At 52.2% G+C, this 22,575-nt stretch overlaps 10 protein-coding genes across 10 annotated transcripts; 6 read left to right on the top strand and 4 right to left on the bottom strand.

Annotated features, from left to right (window-relative positions):
* Positions 1-702: 702 nt before the first annotated feature.
* Positions 703-2,095, top strand: SETTUDRAFT_178486 (uncharacterized protein; the record flags this gene model as incomplete). The annotated part of the gene is made up of 5 exons (XM_008022920.1): positions 703-817; positions 843-969; positions 997-1,045; positions 1,090-1,467; positions 1,514-2,095. 5 exons carry the CDS (start codon positions 703-705, stop codon positions 2,093-2,095), a joined length of 1,251 nt encoding a protein of 416 aa, XP_008021111.1.
* A 126-nt stretch (positions 2,096-2,221) lies between these two features.
* On the bottom strand, positions 2,222-4,228 carry SETTUDRAFT_18875 (uncharacterized protein; the record flags this gene model as incomplete). The annotated part of the gene is made up of 3 exons (XM_008021950.1): positions 2,222-2,607; positions 2,665-3,618; positions 3,946-4,228. 3 exons carry the CDS (start codon positions 4,226-4,228, stop codon positions 2,222-2,224), a joined length of 1,623 nt encoding a protein of 540 aa, XP_008020141.1.
* Positions 4,229-5,101: 873 nt separating this feature from the next.
* On the top strand, positions 5,102-6,503 carry SETTUDRAFT_134389 (uncharacterized protein; the record flags this gene model as incomplete). Its single annotated transcript, XM_008022921.1, has 2 exons — positions 5,102-5,344; positions 5,408-6,503. 2 exons carry the CDS (start codon positions 5,102-5,104, stop codon positions 6,455-6,457), a joined length of 1,293 nt encoding a protein of 430 aa, XP_008021112.1. The 3' UTR covers positions 6,458-6,503.
* A 500-nt stretch (positions 6,504-7,003) lies between these two features.
* SETTUDRAFT_178489 (uncharacterized protein) lies at positions 7,004-8,276 on the top strand (the record flags this gene model as incomplete). Its single annotated transcript, XM_008022922.1, has 2 exons — positions 7,004-7,037; positions 7,133-8,276. 2 exons carry the CDS (start codon positions 7,004-7,006, stop codon positions 8,056-8,058), a joined length of 960 nt encoding a protein of 319 aa, XP_008021113.1. The 3' UTR covers positions 8,059-8,276.
* A 204-nt stretch (positions 8,277-8,480) lies between these two features.
* On the bottom strand, positions 8,481-9,688 carry SETTUDRAFT_87091 (glycoside hydrolase family 5 protein; the record flags this gene model as incomplete). Its single annotated transcript, XM_008022312.1, has 3 exons — positions 8,481-9,250; positions 9,307-9,508; positions 9,653-9,688. The coding sequence occupies 3 exons, from the start codon at positions 9,686-9,688 to the stop codon at positions 8,481-8,483; spliced, it is 1,008 nt and encodes a 335-aa protein (XP_008020503.1).
* A 1,426-nt stretch (positions 9,689-11,114) lies between these two features.
* On the bottom strand, positions 11,115-13,249 carry SETTUDRAFT_153194 (uncharacterized protein; the record flags this gene model as incomplete). Its single annotated transcript, XM_008022923.1, has 5 exons — positions 11,115-11,183; positions 11,261-12,335; positions 12,382-12,722; positions 12,774-12,976; positions 13,024-13,249. The coding sequence occupies 5 exons, from the start codon at positions 13,247-13,249 to the stop codon at positions 11,115-11,117; spliced, it is 1,914 nt and encodes a 637-aa protein (XP_008021114.1).
* Positions 13,250-13,532: 283 nt separating this feature from the next.
* Positions 13,533-14,371, bottom strand: SETTUDRAFT_162681 (uncharacterized protein). The gene is made up of 3 exons (XM_008022924.1): positions 14,278-14,371; positions 13,679-14,178; positions 13,533-13,628 (listed from the first exon to the last, which is right to left on the bottom strand). The coding sequence occupies exons 1-3, from the start codon at positions 14,314-14,316 to the stop codon at positions 13,604-13,606; spliced, it is 564 nt and encodes a 187-aa protein (XP_008021115.1). The 5' UTR covers positions 14,317-14,371; the 3' UTR covers positions 13,533-13,603.
* Positions 14,372-15,556: 1,185 nt separating this feature from the next.
* On the top strand, positions 15,557-17,228 carry SETTUDRAFT_41041 (uncharacterized protein; the record flags this gene model as incomplete). The annotated part of the gene is made up of 2 exons (XM_008022119.1): positions 15,557-15,607; positions 15,657-17,228. The coding sequence occupies 2 exons, from the start codon at positions 15,557-15,559 to the stop codon at positions 17,181-17,183; spliced, it is 1,578 nt and encodes a 525-aa protein (XP_008020310.1). The 3' UTR covers positions 17,184-17,228.
* Positions 17,229-17,465: 237 nt separating this feature from the next.
* SETTUDRAFT_170869 (uncharacterized protein) lies at positions 17,466-18,880 on the top strand. Its single transcript, XM_008022925.1, has 2 exons — positions 17,466-17,833; positions 17,904-18,880. Exons 1-2 carry the CDS (start codon positions 17,529-17,531, stop codon positions 18,592-18,594), a joined length of 996 nt encoding a protein of 331 aa, XP_008021116.1. The 5' UTR covers positions 17,466-17,528; the 3' UTR covers positions 18,595-18,880.
* Positions 18,881-22,119: 3,239 nt separating this feature from the next.
* Positions 22,120-22,489, top strand: SETTUDRAFT_134405 (uncharacterized protein; the record flags this gene model as incomplete). Its single annotated transcript, XM_008022926.1, has 2 exons — positions 22,120-22,172; positions 22,273-22,489. The coding sequence occupies 2 exons, from the start codon at positions 22,120-22,122 to the stop codon at positions 22,442-22,444; spliced, it is 225 nt and encodes a 74-aa protein (XP_008021117.1). The 3' UTR covers positions 22,445-22,489.
* Between the last annotated feature and the right edge of the window lie 86 nt (positions 22,490-22,575).

Here is a 22,575-nt window from a genome sequence, read left to right on the forward strand (position 1 = left end):
TGTTTTTAATTGTTTTTGGTTTCGTTTGGTAGTCTCCCTATTAGTCATCGGGGCGGTCTGTGCGTTCTCGAAGATTTTCGCATTTCGAACACGTCGCAAGAATACCGACAATACCCCCTCTAGCACCTCAACGAGAGGGCTGCACACATTAGAGGTGGCGTAAATCGGTTTCTCGCGACGTGTTACCCCTATATCTGATAGAAAATTGACGAGTTTTGATGAAAGATTTCTGCTTAAAAGTTGGTGTGTGACGTGTCAACTAGCGTATCAACGCCTGGATAGGGAACATTGCAACTACTATGTACTCACTGTGAAAAGCGTTTCAGAGTGCCCAGCAACCTTTATTTCGCCTGTACAAACATTTGTTCTGCCAAAAGCCGTACTGTTATCAATGTCTGTTGAATCGAGGCCCGAGATCTCACTGCGTTCATCGCGATTGCTATCAATAACATCACCGTCTCTTTCCTGAAGCAAAACGACTGCGCCTTCAGGACCTGCTAGAGCTATGGCCGGGGGATCTAGACTTCCTTAACCAACACAGTCGAGAGAGAGAGAGAAACATGCTTACGAAGAATACTTCCTTCGTCAAGAATCGGCTTTATTCGCGCATATCGCACAAGACAGCTTCACGAATCTCCTCCGGTTGATAGCCGAAAAACTGCCACCAGAGCTTGCGTCACATATTGCAGGGTTATCGTGGCCATGCGCTTTGCAGAAACCAGCGATAATCGTCGGGGAGAGCCAATCCTTACTAGACTTTGCAAAGAGTCCGAAGAGCAACCACAGCAGCGTCCTCAAGTTCGCAGAAGAGCCGGTCGTAGTTACTTACTCCAATTTCTTAGGATACCCGTATGCAACAAGTCTTACCTTGCAAATAAATGCAGTTGCCGACCGCCAAAAGGGCCTGCCTATTGCCGTCACGCGGGACGAAGCAGGTGTGCTTGATATAAACTTCCAACGTCAATTCAGGTAATCGCGAGCCTATCCTTAGTACAGGCTGATTCAGGCTAAGACCGACGACCTAGAGCTTTGCGTTTGCACCAAGGTATGAATGCTACAACTACCAGTCTCCCCGCTGACATTGACTAGAACATCATTGCAGATGTCGAATTGGCAAACGCACATGCGCCATCTTGGAATCCATACTGGGATTGTCAACTTCTATCTCGACCCAAAGTACCTGCGTGGTATGTTCATGATTGCGAGACATCTCTTCCTCAGCCCAGGAGATATGTGGAGCTCAATAACGACACACGAGGAGTCATTGTTGGTTGCAATATCAACGGTTTTGTGAGCCTTGAAACGTATGGCCACGGTGGTAAACCACATCACTATGCTCAACGCAGGGATGTGGCCCCAAAACTTACTGCATATATATGTCTTCCTCTTGCCAAGGGCGAGTTTATTACTGCTGCATGGATTCGTGAGTTGAACAACGCGATAAGCATTCGCGAGCCTGTTCTTGTGGTAAGTAGTATATCCGTTTATAAGTAACAATCTTACATTAAAGCAGTTGAGCACATGCTTTCAGCGTACCTGTACCTCTGGGCCTTATGTGCCGAGGGAATGCCAGCAAGAATACCGGTATGAAGCTCTCGTTGAGCAAAGTGCCCATCGGATCACAGGGTTCTGCTACAACGACAAGGGGGGTTTACCCTCCAGCCAAGCAAAGATTGGTGTCACCTACGAAGAGAAGCCAATGGGACCGCTATCCAATCCACCTTTCCAAGCTGCGTATACTCTCCCCAATTCGCGAATACCGCAATGGTTCGTGTCCTCGGCATGTCTCGCTGGAGCACTTCACGTACGGTTATTTGTTGATACGAAACAACCCCACACGCCGACCATGGGAATGCTGCTCACGTACGGAAATCGCCAGGAATCATTAGGGCAGTGCAGATTCGACTGCGATGTGGAGGATTATGACCTGACAGGACCAATTTATTTCTCCTCTGGGGAGACTGAATTTGGCCCTTACACAAACATCACTTGCAACAGTGTCAAGGAGCAAGGCTGGAGGGAAATTCCTCCAACAGCGAAACTCGTGTGGTGGTTCACGGCTACTTGTTCGCAACTAGATGTCAGTATAATATAATTTGGGGCACATAGCTTGATCCCAACACGTTAGTTTCATGCTGGGCAGCAACGCCAAAACGGCACATGCATCAATACAGGCCAATATGGACAGGAAATCTTCAATTGACATGCTATCTGACTCCGATCAACCCAAGTCTTGGAGTGACTCGAAGCCCATGGTTCCATATTGAATGGACATTGTACTGAGCCACTCGATAAGGTCTTCGTTCAACGTGCAAGAGTGTGTTTCCCCCCAAGACAAACTGGCCCAGTCAGAGTACCGCATCTCGTCGAGGCAGTCACACAGATCCTCGCAGCTCATGTTGGTGAATGGGGCCACAAGCGGAGGGTCTATGAGGCCCTTCTCATCCATGCCTTTTGTCAGGGCCCCGAGCAGAAATGATCCGCATGCAAAGGATACATGGTCATCCTCAGGACATATATAACTGCTGCTGCGATATTTCTTGAGCAAGTTGTGCAGACCGGAAAGGATGGCTTCGATCCCTTCTTGTCGCCTGCTGTTTATCTTTTCTATTGTATGTATATCAGAATCTTTACATTTTTTTCACAGGCACCGCTTCAACATACCTATCACCCTCGAGGGAATCGGCAAGTCCAGGGTAGACACGGCCTCTCTAGCATGCGTTATCGCCACAAAAGTGGCATACAGAAAGGGTTCTTCGTCGCTAAAAGTCCACGCGACCCAGATCCACAGCACCAGATCTCGGCAGTATGTCGTGGGCAGATCGGTTTTCTTCAGCTCCTTGAGCCACAACTCCTGGAAAATCTCGAGCCCTTCGCCAAAATGGTAGTAGTCTTCTACCACGGCGATTTTTGCTAGCATCTCCAGCGGTATCACTCGTGGTACGTTCCTGTTGCGGCCGTGGATGATTTGCATGACAATGAGAAAAGCCTCCGGGTCCCAATCGTGAGCGTCGATGTGGTAGAACCCATCGGATTCGTGGGGGATTGATTCTTTGAAGCCGTCCTTGTCCAATGCGCGCTTGAACATGGGCGATGCAAGCATCAGGTGGCGCGAGGAGACATGGTAATAAACGTCATCTTGTTCAGGTTCTGTAGCTTGTGAGGCTGCATCAGAGGGAACAGCATCATTGCTGGGCTCGGAAGTAGATGGGGCTGCTGTGTTCCTGGATCTACCTCTCGCCACCAAATGCCGGGTCAGCTGGGGCTTAATGATAAGATCGTCTTCCTTTGCTTTCTTCTTCCTCTTTTCATTCAACCGTACCCATGACGCCCATGCACCCTCTGGCTCTGTTAGGGCAGGCTGCCAAGGCGCAAAATCGGTGCAAGCATTCTTGAGCGTGATAATCGTGTCTGCATTCGGATCGATTTTGTGCACAGTTGGTACCATGTTCCAAGGGTAGGGTGGAAGGGTAATCCGTGAGGTAGATTTACGCAGAGTAAAAGATCCAGTGTTGTCGTATACGAGAAGGCGACGCCCAGCCTTCTTCTTTTCGATCTGGATAACGCCGAAGGACCGTGTAGGGGCCGATGCACTAGCGGAGAGCGAATCACGCCTTTCTGATAAGCTGTCAGTATGACTCGTGTAGTATGCGGCTCTGTGATCGGGGTTGGGGTAATCCCTCACCATCGCGGCGTATTACGGTATCGTTGGGTATTGGTGGGGTTGGGAAACCACGTGATCTTGACAACGCATGTTTTCCGGGCATGCATTCCTTCACTTGTAACCCATGCATTTACTTACGTAATACAACTCATATTGTTGCTGAAGGTTGAGTACATTTTAATTACATCTCGAGAAGAGATAGCAATACCTTTTAGATATGACATGCACTACTAAAGCCTTTGAACAACAGCCTTGATATTCCCCTCACAACCCCTAGGCACCACCCTCCCTCTTTGCATATTCATCCTCCATTTTCTCCTCATATTCTTCCGTCACATCCTGTATGCGGCCTGCATCTGAACCACGTGAACCTCCAAGCTGCCTGCCATTGGCATCTGTCTGGTAGCGCTCGACGCGCGGGGCTTCGCCTGGCGCTTGGTGGGTGCGCTGTACGTGGGTGCCGCTGGGGTCTGAGTATGTTTGCTCAGACTTTGAGACTGTTTGTCCGTTGACGGTTGTGGAACTGCTGGAGGTGGAGAAGGATTGGAATGTTGATGAGGACATGGCGGGCTGTTTGTATGCGTTGTAGAGATTGATTTCTAGTTTCGTATGGTTTACACTAGTAGTAGGGGTTCGGATAGTAGAGTATGAGTCTTGGAAGAGGGCATGGCGATGCAGCTGCTCTTATGTCGTTGGTGTTCAGCAATGTGATCTCATAGCGTGACGTCATAGGGTCCAGCGCTGGTACGCGCATGTGCATGCATCCAGTAAACCGAAAAGAAAAATGCAGGCTAGCTATATTAGCATGGTTCGCGACCGAAAAAATGAATATCAAGTGGATTGGTGTAGGGCTGGTTTGATTGGAGTCGGAATCGGAGACACGTGATGAGCACCATGGCAGCTTCAAGTAACCTACTATAGTTGCCCAATGCTGTAAACAACGCAAAAGCTCCAACATGCAGGCACCTTGGATGTGTTTCAGTGTAAAAATAGAGTGATACATAGTGCTTTTTAGTGCTTATCGTAATCACGGTGTTGCCCTGAACTTTACTGTTTTTCCGTCCACGACTAGCAGCGCTGGGAATAGAACGGCTTTGTCGCATGCAATGTCGCATGTGTAGCACTCGCAAGACAAGTTTTTTTTTAACTCATGGTCTCAGAAATCAGACCCAAGATGATTGTGACGATGTATACGAGCATTCCAAGCCATGTGCGCTGCCATTCTATGGGCTGTATAGCGATATCGAAGTGGAGCCATGGTAGGGCAAAGACTAGGCTGGGCTGGGCTGGCCCTGCGCCGGCCGGGCTCGCCCCACTAGCGCACCACGCAACCGGCGCCAACGCTACGCCCCTGACAGGCTACGGCCAAGGCCCCGATCCATCGAGGCCTAGGCATCGCCTCGCTCTCCGCCATTCACCATCACCACCACTCTCGCCATGCGCTTGTTCGGTCCACCGCTTTTCGCATCCATTCTTGCTGCAGCGCGCGGCGCCCAGATCCCGAATGCGCCTGATTGCCATGATCCCAAGCAGACGGGATCCGAGAAAGAATGCGCGCAGCCTATCGCAGACGTTACGGCTGTAAGACCCGGATCGTCGTACATTGTGAAGCTTGAATGCAAGGACTGTCCTTATGTCGATCCGAAAGGGGACAAAGTCGTGAATGCTGACCATCTGCTGGTATGCCCTTGCCGCTGCTCAAGAATGCCACGCATATACTGACCATGCTTCTTCGCACCACAGCTGCTGAATGTCACCCTCACCCACGACAATCGCACAATCCTGCTCAACGACAAACCGCTATATCCGCTACCCACTATCCCCAAGCCGCCGCACTTCAGCGCTGCCGAGTACCGTACCAACCTGTCCAATGCAGAGCTGTATTACGGTCTGACAAGCCCAAACCCGTACTGCATCACCTCAGCTCCCACACAATCGGACTCCGTCGAGTGGTGCTTGGACATTCCGCTTTCCCCCAAACTGCGCCCCATGCTCGACTATCTGTACATTGTCAATCCAACCAGATACGACCGGGACGACAAGGATGCCGAAGCACAGTACTGGGACCTGTCGCTAGATGTGATTGGAAGGACACGGTATCCAGACGAGCCGCGCTGGCCGTATGATAACTCGCAGCAGAAGATGCTATCGATGCTGGTCAAAGGAACGCCCCTCACCACACGAAGGGGCAACGGAGGAAACACGGCCGCTGATCCGTTCAATGGCCAGTCGGACACAGACGATATGCGCTACGAATACCAGATCATCGACATGCACCTTGCAGCCCGAGCCTATACCTTTCCCGCCGAGAAATCATTGTCGCTTTGGGGCAAGTTGGGCCATTTCTTCGGCAACGACGTGTGGGAAGTACAAGGTCGCCGCCTTTTGTTTCTTGGAGTAGAGTGGGGCGAGTATGGCAAGAAAGGAACCCTGCGCGACATTTTTGGCGAATTCGTCCACTGGGAGCTTTGGCCCTTGTTCTGGATCGTCTTGTTCAGCACTGTCGGGGGTCTGTTTGCGCTTTTTGGCCTGCAAAAGCTCTTCAAATGGATAGTTGCGCAACGCGAACTCATGAAGTGGGACGGCATGGAAGACGTCTGGGAGAATATGAGGAGACAAAGAATAGCAGAAGAGGAGGGCGCGCTACTCCATGCACAAGGGAGGTATACCGACGATCCCGAAGAAGGTGGAAGTTCATCACGACCACCGGCATATGAGGACGCGATGAAGCCACTGCCAAGCAAACCTCTCCCTGAGAAGCCCTTACCTGAGGTTCCGCTTATCGATGCATGAAGGAGGTTATATTACGGCCAGAATTTCTCATAGCATATATCAGCGTATACCCATTGGCGTCATGCCGTTTCAGCTCCAGTTGGTTATCATTTAATCATGGGATATCATGTTATTTTCGCAGATGGTCATCTTACATGTATGCCCATCCAGAGTGCCCAAGGAACCAATCATCTTTACACGCTCTAGTTTCCCAAAGTTCAAGTTTGCAACACCTGGCCATCCGAGCAAACGGGTGTGTACCACACTGAAAATTGGGTTTTATTTTTCTAAAATCCCCATTAAGTGATACTAGTTGTCTTTTGCAGAAACTGAGACATATATCAACAGTAGAATAGTCACTGTTGAAAGACCATGTCATGTAATCATGACGGCAAGCACTATAGATGTCAGCACGAGTCATAAACCATGCCGTCGGCGGCGGAACAAAAATATACAGCAAGGCTTATTCCTATTACAAATACACATGACGTCCTACTAGGACACGCTTGCTCCAAGCAAAACCATCTTTTGTGCTGATAGCATCTGGCATCAAATCGCAAGACAACCATGGTCAGAATTGCAGTAGCCGGCGGCACCGGAAGTAAGTTTCTTCACAGCCATGGCGGAACTACCCCGCCTAGGACATGAATACATGATTGCATGCCATACAACTATATCAAAACTCACACGCTTCAGACGTCGCAACCAACCTGCTAAAATCCGTAATCGCCTCCAACCAGCACGACATCACAATCCTCACACGATCAGCGCCATCAAAACCCCATGCCTCACCCAAAGTCTCTTACCTCCAAGTCGATTACACAAACCGCGGGGCCCTGACGACCGCTCTCCGCGGCTTCCACACAGTCCTCTCTTTCTTCGTCGTGCACCTCGACGTCGACAACGTCGCGCAGAAGAACCTGATCCACGCGTCCATCGCCGCGGGCGTAACGCGGTTCGCGCCCTCGGAATGGGGCATCGCCAACGGCAGCGGCGTAGCCAGTTACGACAACAAAGACTACATCCGGCGGTACCTCGAGGACCTGGACGCCAAGGGCGAGCTCAACGGCATGCAGTACTGCCTGTTCCAGCCCAGCATCTTCATGGACTACTTTGCGCATCCGTACCCGCTGGAGCGCGACCTAATTACCTGGCCGTTCTTCATCGACTTTGAGAACAGACGCGCCATGGTGCTTGATGCGGGGGACCAGCCGCTCGTGCTGACGGCCATCCAAGACGACGCGGAGATACTGGCGCTCGCGCTCGCCGACACAGCGCGCCCGTGGCCACGTATCGGCGGCATCAGGGGGTGCCGCACGAGCATCAACGAGCTGATTGCTCTAGGCAAGAAGATCCGCGGCGGCGAGTGGACAATCGACCACATCTCGAGCAAAGACGTCGAGAGCGGCGACGCAAAGTTCCCCTGGGTCCCGCTGTTAACGCATCCGACTATCCCCACCGACATGATCGAGTCCTTCTCCAAACAGTTCCTATTCATGTTTTTCACGGCCATTGCACGGGGCGCGTGGAACGTTAGCGGCGAGCTCAACGACTTGTTTCCCCACTACAAGTTTATGAGTGCGGACGAGTACCTTACCAAGGCTTGGGAGGGCAGGCCTTAGATGCACAGTGGACATGACGAGTTTCATCTACTTTATCAGTTCATGGCTGATTTGTATGTTGCATGGTTCTGGCACAGTGGTAATGACGAGACAATGAGCATGCAGTGTGTGTGTGAATGACAAGAGACATCTTATTCGATATCGGAAAAAAAAAATAAGTTCCTTTGTCTCTAGGACAAGAAAAAGAACCTATATAAAAGAAGAAGAAGAAGAAGAAGAAGAAGATAAATATACAAAAGAAAAGTCAGAAAAAATTGACCGTTTGTGTGTGTATGTGTGTGTGTGTGTGCTTCTCATCTAGAGAGTAACAAACAACAACAACAACAACAACAAGAATTCTCCTTCTTTGCCGGCAACAAACCAAACTTTTTTTTGTGTGTATAAGAGCGCAATTCAACAACCATGTCGACATGACTTTTCTTTTAAACAAAGTAGCTCTTGATCTTGGGCAGGATACCCGTCCAAGCCGGGCCATCGGTAGGCTCCATGCTGTACATGTAGCTTCCCCACCAGGGGCCCGCAGCCCACCAGATAGCGCCCTGCCAGACATCCGAGTTCTTGTTCATGTATTCGAGGCCGCCCTGGAGCGCGGCAACACACTGAGCATTGCTTCCCGCGCCGTACTCGCCGATGACACCGAGCTTCTTGTTGTCCTTGAGCCACTGGGTGGCGGCGACAAGGCGCTCCTGGAAGATGGTGGTGCTGACGCAGTTGGCGTTGGTGCCTGAGCTGTCGCTGTCCAGGTACTGGTGCATCTGGTACACGAGCTTGTTCTCCGGGTCCTTGAGGTTCGCCATGGACGCGGCGTTGCCGGAGGAGACCCACGACCACGCGCCGGTCCATGCGTTGCCTTCGGGCGTGATGATTTGCGATTTGGCGCCCGCCGCGCGGATGCCGTTGATACCTGCCTGGTTGAGGTTTACCACGAGAGTTTGGTCCATGTCATGGAACTCATTGTTGATGTCGAATACGACGAGCGAGTTGTCTTTGAATTGCCCAGCCACGTTGGTCCACCATTTCTCGAAGCCCGCCGTGTCGGTCATGATCTGGCCGTTGAAGCGGCCGTAGTTGTGCGGCTGGATCATGGCATAGGCACCCTTGGAGGTGACGTGGTTGACTTGCGCCGTCAGGTTGCTAAGGTAGTTGGCGTCAAAGGAGCCGGTAAGGGAGCCGGGCGTCAGGCGCTCCATCACTAGGTCGCTGTTAGTAACCTGGTGGGATTGAATCGCGGATAGACGGCTATCTTACAAAAGTTGATACGGAACATGTTCATGCCCTGTCCGATGAACTGGTCGACCTTGTTGAGATCGGGCCAGATGTAGTCCTTGTTGTATAGACCTGGAATGTTGGCTTTGCCAAACTCGGGACCAGACTCGTTGATGCCGAACCACTTCATCTTGCCAGAGGCCGTGGTGGAAGCGGAAGTGGAAGAGGAAGAGGCGCCACTGGCCTTGGTGTTGGTATTGGCATTGGTATTGGTGTTTGTGTTCGTGTTTGTGTTCGCGTGGGTATCAGTACCGGTGTTGGTATTGGCGGCGGCGGCAGTCGTCTTCGTCTTGCGTGTCTTGCATGGGCCGGCAAAGGCGGTGCTGACCAGAGCAGCCGCAAGGAAAATGTTGTTGAAAAGCATGGTCAAAAGAACGAATAAGAAGTCTTGGAAAAAGCTTGTCTTGTTTCATCCAACGCTGGCGATGGAGACCGTTTTATACCAAGAACCCATCTTCAATTTCCCCTCGTCATAAAGTGAATTCATCTAGTGCCAATATGAAACTGCTCTATACATGACCCCCCGACATTGCATTCCCGCACTGGGATGGGCAATTGATTATCCAAGGGTATCCAAACTGAATCGATCAGGTACCCGAGTCACGCGCATTGCCGCGTGCGCGGAAACGGGAAATGTCATTCGTGGGAGAGGCGGAGATGATCGACTGTACAGGCTTGACACAATGCACCAATGGTCGAGATTGTCAGAATGTGTGCCGTAATTGCAGGCCCCGCCGTGAAACATCGGTCGCCGCTCGCTTCGCGACGAAACTGGTCGTCTTGGGACAGGCGCCATCGACCCCGGCATGCCGATTATCCAGCCCTGTATATTGGCTGCATATTGAATCTCCTCATGTTTAACCACTTGTGCATTAGCTTGTCATCTACCGGTGGCTTTTACAAGTAGAATCCCGCCAAACCCTCCACCTCCGCAAAAGAACGACGCGCAAAGGCTAAGCTTCACAACGGAAAATCTAAATTGCTTGACACATAGGATGAGTACAACTAGCGCCACAGAACCATAATAGACAGTAAGCAGAGAGCCATACGAGATCCTATGCCGTATCAGGAAATCAACGTGGGCCATAACGTCAGCTAGTGTTTATGCGGAGTGGCTGGTAGACGGCTCATGCCTCAAGCGACGTTCCGTGCGCCACTCGCGAGAGCACACAGGTGAACAGGGGACGCCGATCTGAGCCAGTGCCACGGTATTCTGTATTGACGTTGGGCGGAGGTATATCGTCTCAATGCTCCAAAGGGCATCAGTCAAGCTTTGTACTAGTCTGAGTCATCAACGACGAATGCTGCGCCGACCGGAGCTTGAAAACATGTGTCTAGGTGAAGCACCAAGTGTATTTCCTGCAAAGCTATCAAAGGCGTTTTGACTACTCCTGACACCAGCAGGTTGCAGATTTTTCCATTGAGGCTGCGTGCGAGCAAAAGGACGATTTGAAATGGCCAAAGGCACAGTTGAAGGTGCCTCTCTGATCCGATTATACGTGGATAGGTTCAAAGAGGACGAATATGCTGCGGGTCGGACATATTCCGGGGATTGCCTAAAGTATGAAGGTTGTGTTCTCGAACAAGCATTTGTGCTGTCGTTCGCATATGACAGTTGCCCCATCCCTGGTCGCCCGATGAAACTATAAGAGCTCGGATCATGTCTCTGGTGGTAACGGGGTGCGCCTGGCTCTAGCTCGACTAGTCTGCGCCTTCCAGTCAACTTTGCGAGCTCGTTTCCTGAGCTGACCGGCGAATCGAAGAAAGAGAGCCCGTTGAGGCTGCGAGGCTCAGGCCATGCAATCTGGGGCTTGTCCATCTTTGGCCTTTGAGACCGATAAACGCCTGAACGACTTGAACTATGCTGAGGTTCAGCGAGACCAGATGGCGAGTAGACTTGGGTCTTGCTATGACCACTTCTGAAATAAGGACTTACTACATTTTCGATCTGATGGCCGGGACGTGCATGTCGCCTAGGCTGTGGGGTGGCGCCGCCAGCGCCTGACAGATTGTAACTTCTATTCGTGTTTACGATAGTTGTTCCAGACCGTGGAGATTGCTGGAAAACATCGAAATAGTTCGACGATCCATGCGGAGATTGGTGCATGAGAGGGTGTCCAAAATTCCAGCGCTCTTGTCGGTCTGCCCCTTGCAGTCCTGGCTCCCCCTCATACAACCGTGATACTTGGTTGTTTCTGCTGTCATCTAGATAATTCGAGTTCGAGTTGTCGCGAGGATCTTTCAATCCCAGCTCCACACCAGTGTCGCGCGTGAGACCGTCCATTAACCGAATATACGAAGGCTCACTAGGCAGCTGCGTTGAATGGCGTTCGTGATTATGGCTATACGGTTTGACACAGGATGATGCACGGAATGTGAAGTCTGACTGGTTATTGTTAATGCCCATGCTGGTGAGTAGCTGCGGACTTGTCTGGGCTGGAACTTCGGATGACTGCTCCGCTGGAAGAGCGCCCGACATGTATGGAGTCTCGCTACGGAACCCAGTATCAATCCGTTGTTGAGTCGCATCGATGCCCTGCCACTTCCTTTCATCGTACATTTGAACATCGCCGTCATTTCTAGGGACATCTTCGACTACCGAGGTGGAGCGGTCACTGGAGAACTTCTTCCGCAGATTAGGAAACATCTTGCGCACGGATTGCATCCTTGATATTGGCTTTGGTGGGGGCTGCATAGCGTGTCGGCCAGGGGAGCGATCGATCTGCATGTCTCGGGGAAGAGGTGACTCCAGGCGCTGCCGCTTGATAGGTCGATGTGCGTAGGGGCTCGAAGATGTAGTCCCTACTCTACCCGATGCGTGCGCGGATCTGCCAACGGTATGGCTCGAAGCAGTCTTTCGCAACGCACTGCCAGAGTCACCGCTATCCCTGCCAGGTAGGGCTTCGTCGCTGTCGAATGCGCTAGGGTCGACTCCCTTGAAATTCGGTATAGGCTCTAGAGCCATTGCAAAGCCTAGCTGAGCGAGCCGCTGTTGCATCTTCTCGTTCTGGCTGGGAAAATCAGCAAATTAATTGTATGACGGATGCGCTGGCTTACTCCATCAGCATTGGAACAAGCTTCAGGTAGTGTCTGATCGCTGACTTGTTCGCTACGAATGTCTTGAGATCTCTTGGGTTGATATTGAGGTTACGAAACTGCTCAACTTCCTGTTCAAGAGCTTGCAGTCGCTGCACCTCAGCTTTCATGGCCTCGAACTGCTCTTTCTGAATTCTTAACTGCTCATTCTCCTTCTGTAGTCTGACGAACTCTGCATGCTCTTGCGATGCGCGGGTCTGTATGTCAGCGAGCTTCTTTTCTGATTCCTGGAGGGCTTGCTGAAGTGGTTTACGGGTCGCATAAGTGTTTTGGCAGTATCGAATGAGTGCGATATACTGAAACTACATGCTGTCAGCTGGTTGTCTTTGTGTGCGTACAATATTGCAACATACACGTAGAGCATCCATATCCTTGCCACTGCCATCAAGTCGAATAGGCGGGGCAGTAAACCAAGCTGGTGGAATCAGAGGATCGTATTCATTCTTGTTGAAGCCACGGATCGAGTACAGGAACTGAGGCGCACTGTCACCTTTTTCTTTGATGCACACAGGACAAGGCGCCTTTGGACGCTCCTTTTCGCTGTGGAAAGGCGGTCCTAGATGCTTATTAGCAATTGCCTTGTGTAGCGTTGGGGTCGCATACCGCCGCCTTCCAAATGACTGCTGCAGAAAACATGACAACAGTTTGAGAGAAAGAGTCGCGTTACAAGTCGCTGTTTAGGGTTGATTCCGTCTGACAGGCCCCGAACAGTCTCATTGTGGCCCTCATAAACATCGGCAAACGAAGCGCCACACAGCGAACAGGCGTAGATGAAGTTGAGAGGAGCTGCGCCCAGGTCAGCTGGTCCTTTCTCGGCTACCGCACTCATTTTGTGCAATGGCGGAGATGTCTGCAATGGGCAAGCTGTGGTGCAAAAGATGGAGGTAGCGCGCACGCAGGTCGCGCGTGACGAAGAGTCAAGAAGCCGCAAGCAACGACGCCAAGACATGAGACCCTGATCGTGCCTTCCTTTCGTGGTGAAGTGAGAGGTGAGAGGATAGGTATTGCAGCACGGACATTGTTGAGAGACAAAATTGCCATGGCTTGCGAGAAAAGGGACAAACTTGGATCAGGCAAAGGTCAAGGAGATCACGGAGGATTGATGCAGAAGCGGGCAAGGAAATTCTTTATATGTACAGCACATGGATCGTCTTTGTCTACCTACCAGGGACTCCATTTAGATCTAAACAAATGTCCGGCACGGGTAGCTGTATCATGTTAGCATCACGGTCTCGAAACACATGGTCTTGCGACTCACTCATTGCCATATGACTGCTCGCTCTCCAGCTCGTATCGCTTGTGTCCTGCAACACCGGTGTTATGCAGACCGCTCGGCATTGGGGGCAAGCCACCGGGGCCGAGGACATCCTTTGCGAGACCAGTGTTCTTCTCGAATGCGACAGCGAGTCCCTTTGCGCCTTGCTCCTGCGCCGCCATCAGAGACTTGGAGCCTGCCTCGCCAATCAACTCCTGCTTAGGCGCTGCTGCGCTTCCGACCTCGAGCAACGCAACTGCATCCGACTGGGTGACGGTCGAGAGCCTGGGGTAGCGCCGGCGCACGTCGCGCTTCCAGTACGGGTTCTCGGCGATGTCGGCGGCAGGGACAGTGACGGGGTCGTCGTAGGCCATGGGGTCATTGGCACCGGGGGGTGGGTTGCGGAACTGCGGGTTCAACGGGACACCCGTGGAGCGCTTGGGGTCGAGGGCAAACAGCCTGTTGATCGCGGCATAAATTCCAGTAGGCTGAACAGTGTATTTCTACATGCACATCATCAGCGTGATGTCTCCAATGGTGGTGAGAGCTGGTAGAGGGGCGTTGGGCTAGAGCATGTCGACGTCGAATTGGGGGCGCTGTACCGAGAAGACCGTCGTCTTCAGATTCTTGGCCGCCGACATGATGGGCGCTCAATTGGCTAGGCAAGCTAGAAGAGCGGAATCGGGTCGAGGTGCGGGCGTGGTGCTGCTGCGCGTCCAGCGTTGCTATCGTGAAGGTTGATGTTCGCGAGTCTCGACATATGCCAAGACGGCGATTCCCGCTTCTATTGGCTGCTTCTCATTCGTCACTGGTCTCTATTAAGACATGCCGATCTTCCAGTTACTATATGGCTAAAAATCCTGAGTATTGCACTAGATTGTCGTTCGGGTTTAGTTTTACCTGACGGTCTGTCTGACATCTAGCGTGTGGCAGGAAAAGCGCGCGAATGGCGTTTGCACCTATCAACGTAGACCAGGCTGGCAAGCAGGATAATGGAACAATTCACCACTCGCCAATATCTCGATAGATACGAGGATGAGCTACAGCTAATCAGCTTGCTTTGTTTTTCGCTATCTATCTTGTTGGACTCGATACTTCATGGTCATCACAACCGGACAGTGGACGAGAAAAACTATCCCAACGCTGTAGACAGCACGGTACTTTGGTATCCATCAAACCCAGACATCTGCAACGTCATCTTACTTACAGAAATGAGCAACACCATGTTTCACCTGCCCTGGGCCATGATGCTATACACACCAAAAGACCAATCTTCATGAGACCCGCCAAGCAAAAACAAAACGTCACTCAACAAAGCCACCTGCTGCACACGACTGCTGACATGCATGGCACGTACATCGCGATCGAACTCTCCCCCAGCCATCCTCTGCCTCCCACGCCTACGCGCTCAATATCCGCATCCTTCCATGCCGCAAAAGCGGGTCACCTAGCAAAACGACATCACTATCCGCTTTAGCGGCATCGCCAGCTTCGATATCCGCCGCACGTGGTTGGCCGCCGTGGCGGTGCTTGGATATCCGGTGGTAGCCGTAGTGCGCCGCAACATATACCCAGTGTTCCCGCATTGATCCTGCGTCAACAACGCGTTGGCCATCGTGCGTGTGACTTGCTCCACCGCACCCAAACTCTTTGTCATCGCAGATGCAGAGGGTATTCGGGGGACAGCCGGATGGTGGTGGAAGGGCGCGAGAGTACTTAGGTTGCTGGTTTTTCTCTCATGTGGAGTGCTGGAGTATCTCTCGAATGCTCTTTTGACTTGTGATAAGAGTACTTTTTGCGGCAATGGGACTGAGTGTGTTGCAATAATATCCACTACCTATCCTCAACTCTGTTCCAGACAACGTTGCTTGCGCTGCCATCATGGCTATCCTCTTGTTCATAGCTTCCGTGTTTGGAGCGCTGATACTCTATGTACGCCGCTCTGCAGTCCACTATGAAACATGGCTAATGCGACCCCCAGATTTTCGGTGTTATAGTCTACCGCCTTACCCTTCACCCTCTGGCCTCCTACCCTGGCCCTTTCCTTGCCAAAATCACAGACATATACCTCGCTTACTACGCCTACAAAGGCTCGCGACATCTCGCTTTTCACCGCGCACATGAGCAATATGGCCCCTATGTGCGCCTCGGACCCAACCTGCTGTCAGTCAACACGGCAACCGGACTGAAATCCATCTATGGCTTCCGCTCCAATGTAAAGAAGGCATCGTTTTACGAAGCGTTCCCCAGCACACCAAAGGCAGTCAGCGTGCACAGCGCGATTGACAAGATGCAACATGCGCGCAAGAGGAGAGTCATGAGCCATGCCTTTAGCGACGCCGCAATCAAGAGTTTGGAAAAGTACATTCTAGCTAATGTGCGTGTTGGCTGCGAGCTGCTTGGACGCAAGAGCAACAACTGGTCCGAGAAGAGCATGGGTAACGAGAAAGACGGTGGCTGGAACGATGCCTGGAATACCGCGCACTGGTGTGAGTGGCTCGTCTTCGACATCATGGGCGACCTCGTCTTTGGCAAGGCTTTTGGCATGCTGGAAAGCCCTGCCAACCGCTTCGCAACGGAACTGGTGGGAAATGCGGCTCATCGCCATTTGATCTGTGGCACGCATCTCACCATCCACAACTGGCATTTGGATAAGCTGTTCTTCCGCAAGATTGCCGGCCAGCGCGCACAGTACATGCAGTACAGCAAAGGCCAGGCTATGGAGCGCACAAAATTGGGCCTCGATGTTGATCGCAAAGACTTCTTTTACTATCTGCTCAACGCAAAGGATCCCGAGACGGGCAAGGGCTTCAGCATGGATGAGCTGTGGGGCGAGTCGAATCTGCTGATTATTGCTGGCTCAGACACGACGTCCACGGCCATGGCCGGCACAATGTTCTACCTCGCAAACAACCCTGTGGCCATGCAAAAGGTCTGCAAGGAGATCCGCGAAACCTTTACTGATGTCGAGGAAATCGTGACTGGGCCCAAACTCAGCGGCTGCTCGTTCCTGCGCGCCTGTATCGATGAAACGATGCGCATGACGCCCCCGGTAGCTGGTGCTCTTCCACGACAAGTCCTCACTGGAGGCATGGACATTGATGGCCGTCACATTCCCGCCGGAGTCGATGTCGGCGTCCCCATCTACACAATCCATCATAATGCCGATTACTTTCCTCAGCCATTCGACTACATCCCCGAGCGCTGGCTCTCAGATGCGTCGGTCAACCCACATCACAAGAGTCTCCAGGCAGCCCAGTCGGCATTCAACCCTTTCAGCATTGGCCCTCGCGGATGCATTGGCAAGGGTCTTGCATATGTTGAATTGACCGTGACAATCGCGAGAGTTTTGTACTTGTATGACCTGAGGCTAGCTCCTGGCACGAGGCTGGGTGCAGGAAGCAGGGAGCTCGAGGAGGGCAGGAATAGGGAGACTGAATACCAGATCCAGGATGTGTTTGCGAGTAAGAAGGATGGACCAATTCTGCAGTTCCGCGCCAGAGTGTAGTTAGGGCAATAGTAGCATATTATGAATTCCCACCTTATTGATGGTCTTGGCACGAGTTTTTGTTCATGGCGTGCCACAATGTCGAGTCTCTTGGTGCGCAGGAATAGTGCAACAAAAAACGCCCCACTGTAGGCGTTACTTGTTGCGCCATGTTTGCACACCAAGGGTGAGAGCGAGTTTGCCGCAAGCGAATTGCCCTCGTTATCGATAACAGTCTTGGCACCACGAAGAGGCGTGGAACTTTTTCGGCCAATGTCCATGAGCCACCCGCCCTCCAAGCACGTCAACATTGCGGGCTCTCTGAGTGATAAAATCACATCACAATCGAAGCATTCGAACTTCATAATGTCAGTCTCAAGGGTGTTCTTGCGGAGTCGCCTCCTTCTCCGTGCAAGCACTTCCTGCGTGCGCGTCACGCCTTCGGCAATCCCATCAATCACTTCATCGTTTCCAAGAAGAACCTTCACTTCCAGCACACCAGCATGGGAAGAGATTGTCCAAACGCCATCGGCAGGCCCGGAAATCTCTCTTACGGAGAACCATGCCGAGGCAACGGGTAACCCAGCAAACTCGATTGCTTTGTTCAGAATATCACGGCGAATGTCAAAAAGGGATATGGAAGAACTTATCAAGGGCAAGGGTTTCAACATGTATGTCGTTGAGTCGCATCCTGTATTGGGATTGAAACTTGATGATGTGCTCGTACTAACCGGATAATAGCAAGAAGATTCAACTGCGAGTAGATCGCTTCAGTTTCCACAACGACGGCATGTGCTTTGTGGAGCTGGAAAGCGCTGACGAAGCCCAGAAAGCAGTAGAAGAATTGCAAGGAGTAGAAATGCACAGGTGCAAGATGGAGGCGGCGCCTTTGAAGCCCGACTTCCGGTGGGGTCCTATAGACAAGCCAGGCGAATATCCAACCCGCTACTTCATGGACGAAGGCAATGCTGCTGAAGAGGCTCTGCGCGCCCTGTTTGAAGACCGCCGAATGGTGCTTTCTGTTGAAACCCCAGGCTGGTCGCCTGGACGGCCCATCCGCGAGTCGAGGGACAGGGCGATACAGATCATTGGGGAAACCCTCGGCCCGTACGGTATCGACCGCATCAGCGACTTGTCGGTATTCTATGGCGACAAAAAGTCCAGACCACGCCTGCTATGTTCGATTGACTTCAAGACGAAAGAAGGTGCTGAGAAAGCTGCTGCAGAGAAACATAATGAAGTAATCAATGGCCGCCTTATATGGCTGCAGGCCTGTAAGCCGTCACCATGGAGGATACACCAGTTCTGGAAGTCGGCCCCCAAGCTTGTGGAAGAGATGCAAGAGAAGGGCGTTCTTTCCAAGGAAATGTCCGAGGATAAATTTGTCGATCCGCTCCCGAGGAAGAATAGGAAGACCAGACAGCAGAGGTAGGCCGGATTGGCAGGCATCTGTTATGAGCATCGTTCAATGGAGGCATGATTCTTTGGCGATAGCCTCTGCAGATGGGTTGAGGGCTCTGAGCAACGAAGCCGGTGGATGCTGAGATTGTGCATGACGAGTCCTGAGTTGGACCATCCAAAATTTATGAGGGGGCCGCACGACACGCAGCTCTGTGCGTTGTCTTTGTTCCTATCCTGTACACTAAACAAAACACCAATCATTTTCCCTACACACTACTCTGCCACAGCAGTCTTGAGCCGGAAATACGCAGAAAGCCGATTTTTTTTTGCAATTCATCGTCACAGTATTGGCGTGAGTATGTTCTCACACCAGTTGAATACTCACTACAAAGCCATATTCCCACACAAAAGACACTCACTACCAGCATCATCTCTACACCTACAGTATGAGCCAACGGAGTACTTGGCAGCCAACCCTCAAGCCCCCTGAAAAGCCACATGAAACCCATTCCCACCATCCTCCGATACTGCCCATTGCCGTGCTGGCGTGGTGGGCTCTCTCTTTCTTCGAAGCTTGGGGGAGGGACAACAGCAGGCCGGAGAAAACGCTTGGACGGGTGAAAGGGAGGGGGGTTCCACATAGCTAGGCGATGCTCTCTGCTCGGTATCGTGTCGCCCCCCCCCCCGGATTCGCGATAAGCAGGGTGCAACGACAGGCAGGGCGTTTTGCGACCGGCGTCCAACCACAACGAGGGCTTTTGCGCTGCATCAGGCAACTGTGTCGGGAGGGCGGGCGTGGCACATGCATGTGTAAGATACGCGTGCGGCTGATGTGGTTCGAGGGCAAAGATCAAGAGGCGGTGGAGGAGGAGGAGGGGCGGTGGTGTGGTCCTTGTGCCTCGCTTCTTCTCCCTCAGTGTGTACACACCTACACTTACACTGCCACCACGCCCAGCTCGGTGTGTCCAACCCTCATGCTAGTCCCCCTTTTTTCTTATTTCATTGACAGAAAGACGTCTAGAAAGGACCCTGCAGCACTGGAGCCTTTTCCCTCGCATGCTCGCGCGCCCCACCGCCTCGCTTGGCGCATCCCCTCAAGTCCCGAAGTCGCAGTCCCGTCCCTCTCTCGCCGAGTGGAATCATACCCTGCCCTCCTCCACCCACCCACATGCACTAAGACTATACCAGATACCCCAGACTTTATTTCCTTTGGCCCCTCTTCCCACACCCCTTGCTCCATGCTGCCTCCCACACGCCCTCCATGCTGCCTCTCCGACTCCTCGTTGCGTGCTGCGCGCCGGTTGACCAGGCCAGACCCTGAATATGCAGGATACACTAGCACGCCTCATGCAGGGTCTGCCCGTCTAGCCTCGTTCCGCCCACGCCGCCCCCCCCCGCCCGTGATTGGCTGCCGGGGCGTGCCGGAAGCGAAGCGACGAGGGGACTCTTGGCCCTGTCCATTCCCGCGCCATGCCCGCCTGGGGAAAAGAGTGAGGCCTGCCTAACGCCGATAGGAATATCTATGTGCGTATGTAAGATGGACGTGGAGGCCTCGTGAGCTGGCCGTGCCGAGTGGCTGATAGGGCAGTAGTGGGGGATACTGGGAGGTTTTTTTTTTGGTAATATCTAGTTTACCGGAGAAACGGGGTGGCAGGGGGGGGGGACTAATAACTACCCGACAGAGAGACAGAAAAAGCAGCCATGTGATAAACGAACCGGCGCGTTGGGGCTGTTGGATCCGCTGGGAAAGGGGGAGGCGATTGGGGAGAAATACACCTAATCCCAAGTCTGGTTCGACAGAAAAAAAACACTTGCTCGTTAGCCTGGCCTGCTGGTCCTGAGTAATGGGTGAAGGGAAGCAGAATTGGCTTCTCAACGAACAAGCGAACAAACTAACAAATCGAGCCAGCGAAAGCGCCGTTGCCCATAGGTGTAATGCTCGTCTGTCTACCCATCACAAGACACACTAGACAGTCCGGTTTGAGCAATATACTGTTCCTCTGTCTCGCTGTGCATACACACACACACACACATACATGCCGACCGCCTCCTCCTCCTCACCGCCCTCTTCTCCCATCCCAAACCATGCCATTCTCTCTTTCCCCGTCTCCCTTCCCCCCTTTCCCCGACTCCGAACACTCAACCTACCCAATCCACATCCATACTCACCTGCAGTACATACATACACAGCAGACAGCAGACATACACACACTAATACATAGACTACATCCAACGCTCCTCGGCACCCAACCCGCCGATTCCCCTTCCCCCCTAAATCCACACGCCGCCAACGGCCACCTCTGCCCTCCGCGCGCCCCCCCAAACCTTGCGTGCACAGCATGTGTGTGTGTGTGTGTGTGTGTGCTCTGCCCCGACAAGTCTCGGGCCCGAAGCACCGCAATGCCGAAAGCAATCCACAGTCGACGCCGCCAACCTGCCTGAACAGGCAAATAAGTCTTGGATCCTGCCTTTGCACCAGCGTGCCATGCAACCCGATAGATTGAGGGGAAGGGGAAGGGGGGGAGAGGCGCGGCGCGCGCGACCGGCGCCGGGCGCCCGGCGTGCATTTGCTTCCGAAGAACCGTTTTCTTTTTTGTTTCGTTGGGTTTGGGCCGACACATGAGAGCGCCGAAAGCTTAATCGCCGCCGGAAGCGGAGATGCCTTCGGATGCCCCGATGCCGACGCCGATGGAAGAAGGGGGGGGGGTCGGAGGGGGTTTTTTTGGTTGGGGCCACCGTCGGTGCGCGGAAGGTTTGTAGGTACCGTCCGCGTTGTGTATGTGTGTGGGAGCGGGTGCTGAGTGGTTTTATAAAGATGCCGTCCTAGTGCCCCCCCACCCATCCGGCCGCGCCATAAGCAGAGAGCATCAACACTTGTGTAGTGGAACTACTACACCTCTCTTTGGTTTTTCTTTGTATCTCTCTCTCTCTTGCTCTCCTAGTGTGTTTTTGTAGCCGAGCAAGCCTTGTCAGCAGCCTTCGTATTTGGAACCATTGGAAAGAGGGGAGTGAACTATATATATTAACCCTTTTTCCTCCGTCTTACTGCCGACTCGCCCCCTCCCAACGCCATCTGGAGTATTTACCTGCGGGCCGCAAGCCTCTTTGCAACAACAACAACAACAACAAAACAACAGACCACACGAAAGAAAAGAAGAAGAATACCAGAAAGGAAAAACCCTCAAGGTAAGTCCCGTGTGCTTATTTCGCAAACTCCGCGTTCCCTTGTCACACACACACACACATACAAGCCCCGGGAGCACCAAGTCTAGAACTCGGACTAAACCAAATCTCCGCGGAACAAATCCAAATATGGCTTGCGGCCGAGGCCAAACACAGATGTAACAAGAGAAAGGAAATGGCACGGAAGAAGAAGAAGACACGAACTGAAGAAGAAGAAGAAGCGGTCAAGAGACTAACCCATACATATAGACGCGTGAATCCTAACGACCTTTACCACGCACCCCCAAACGCCCATCTCACAAACCTCTCCCTCCCTCCCAATCTCCGCCAAAACCCAGAATCTCTCCAAAAAAAACAAAAAAAACAAACAAAAATGTGCTCTTACACATACTCGTGGTACTACTGCAACCATGACTATTACATCTGGTACGTCGATCAAATATTGCCTTTTCTTTCCACACCACCACCACCACCAACATGAACATGAACACACGAAATAATTAAGCTAACGCATATACCAAAACAGGGCCAACAGCATCGAAGTCTGCTCGTCGCGCCTGCTCTCGGGCTACTCGTACGACGCCTGGTCCATCGACATGTGTTCCAAGATGAAGATTGAATGCGGCGGCTTTTCAAACTACTACTGCACCGACTGCTCCGAAGACGTTGCGTTGGAGTTTGAACTGGATGAGTTGTAAACTCTTCAATTTTTTGCATCCCCGTCTTCTCGGTTCTTTCTTGATATTTTTTTTGGGGGGGGGGGGGTTTCGAGTTTTTTCTTTTCTTTTCTTTTCTTTTCTTTTCTTTTTTTTGCTTGTTTTGGTTAATG

Source organism: Exserohilum turcica, assembly GCF_000359705.1.
Source record: "Exserohilum turcica Et28A unplaced genomic scaffold SETTUscaffold_1, whole genome shotgun sequence".
NCBI lineage: Eukaryota > Fungi > Ascomycota > Dothideomycetes > Pleosporales > Pleosporaceae > Exserohilum > Exserohilum turcicum.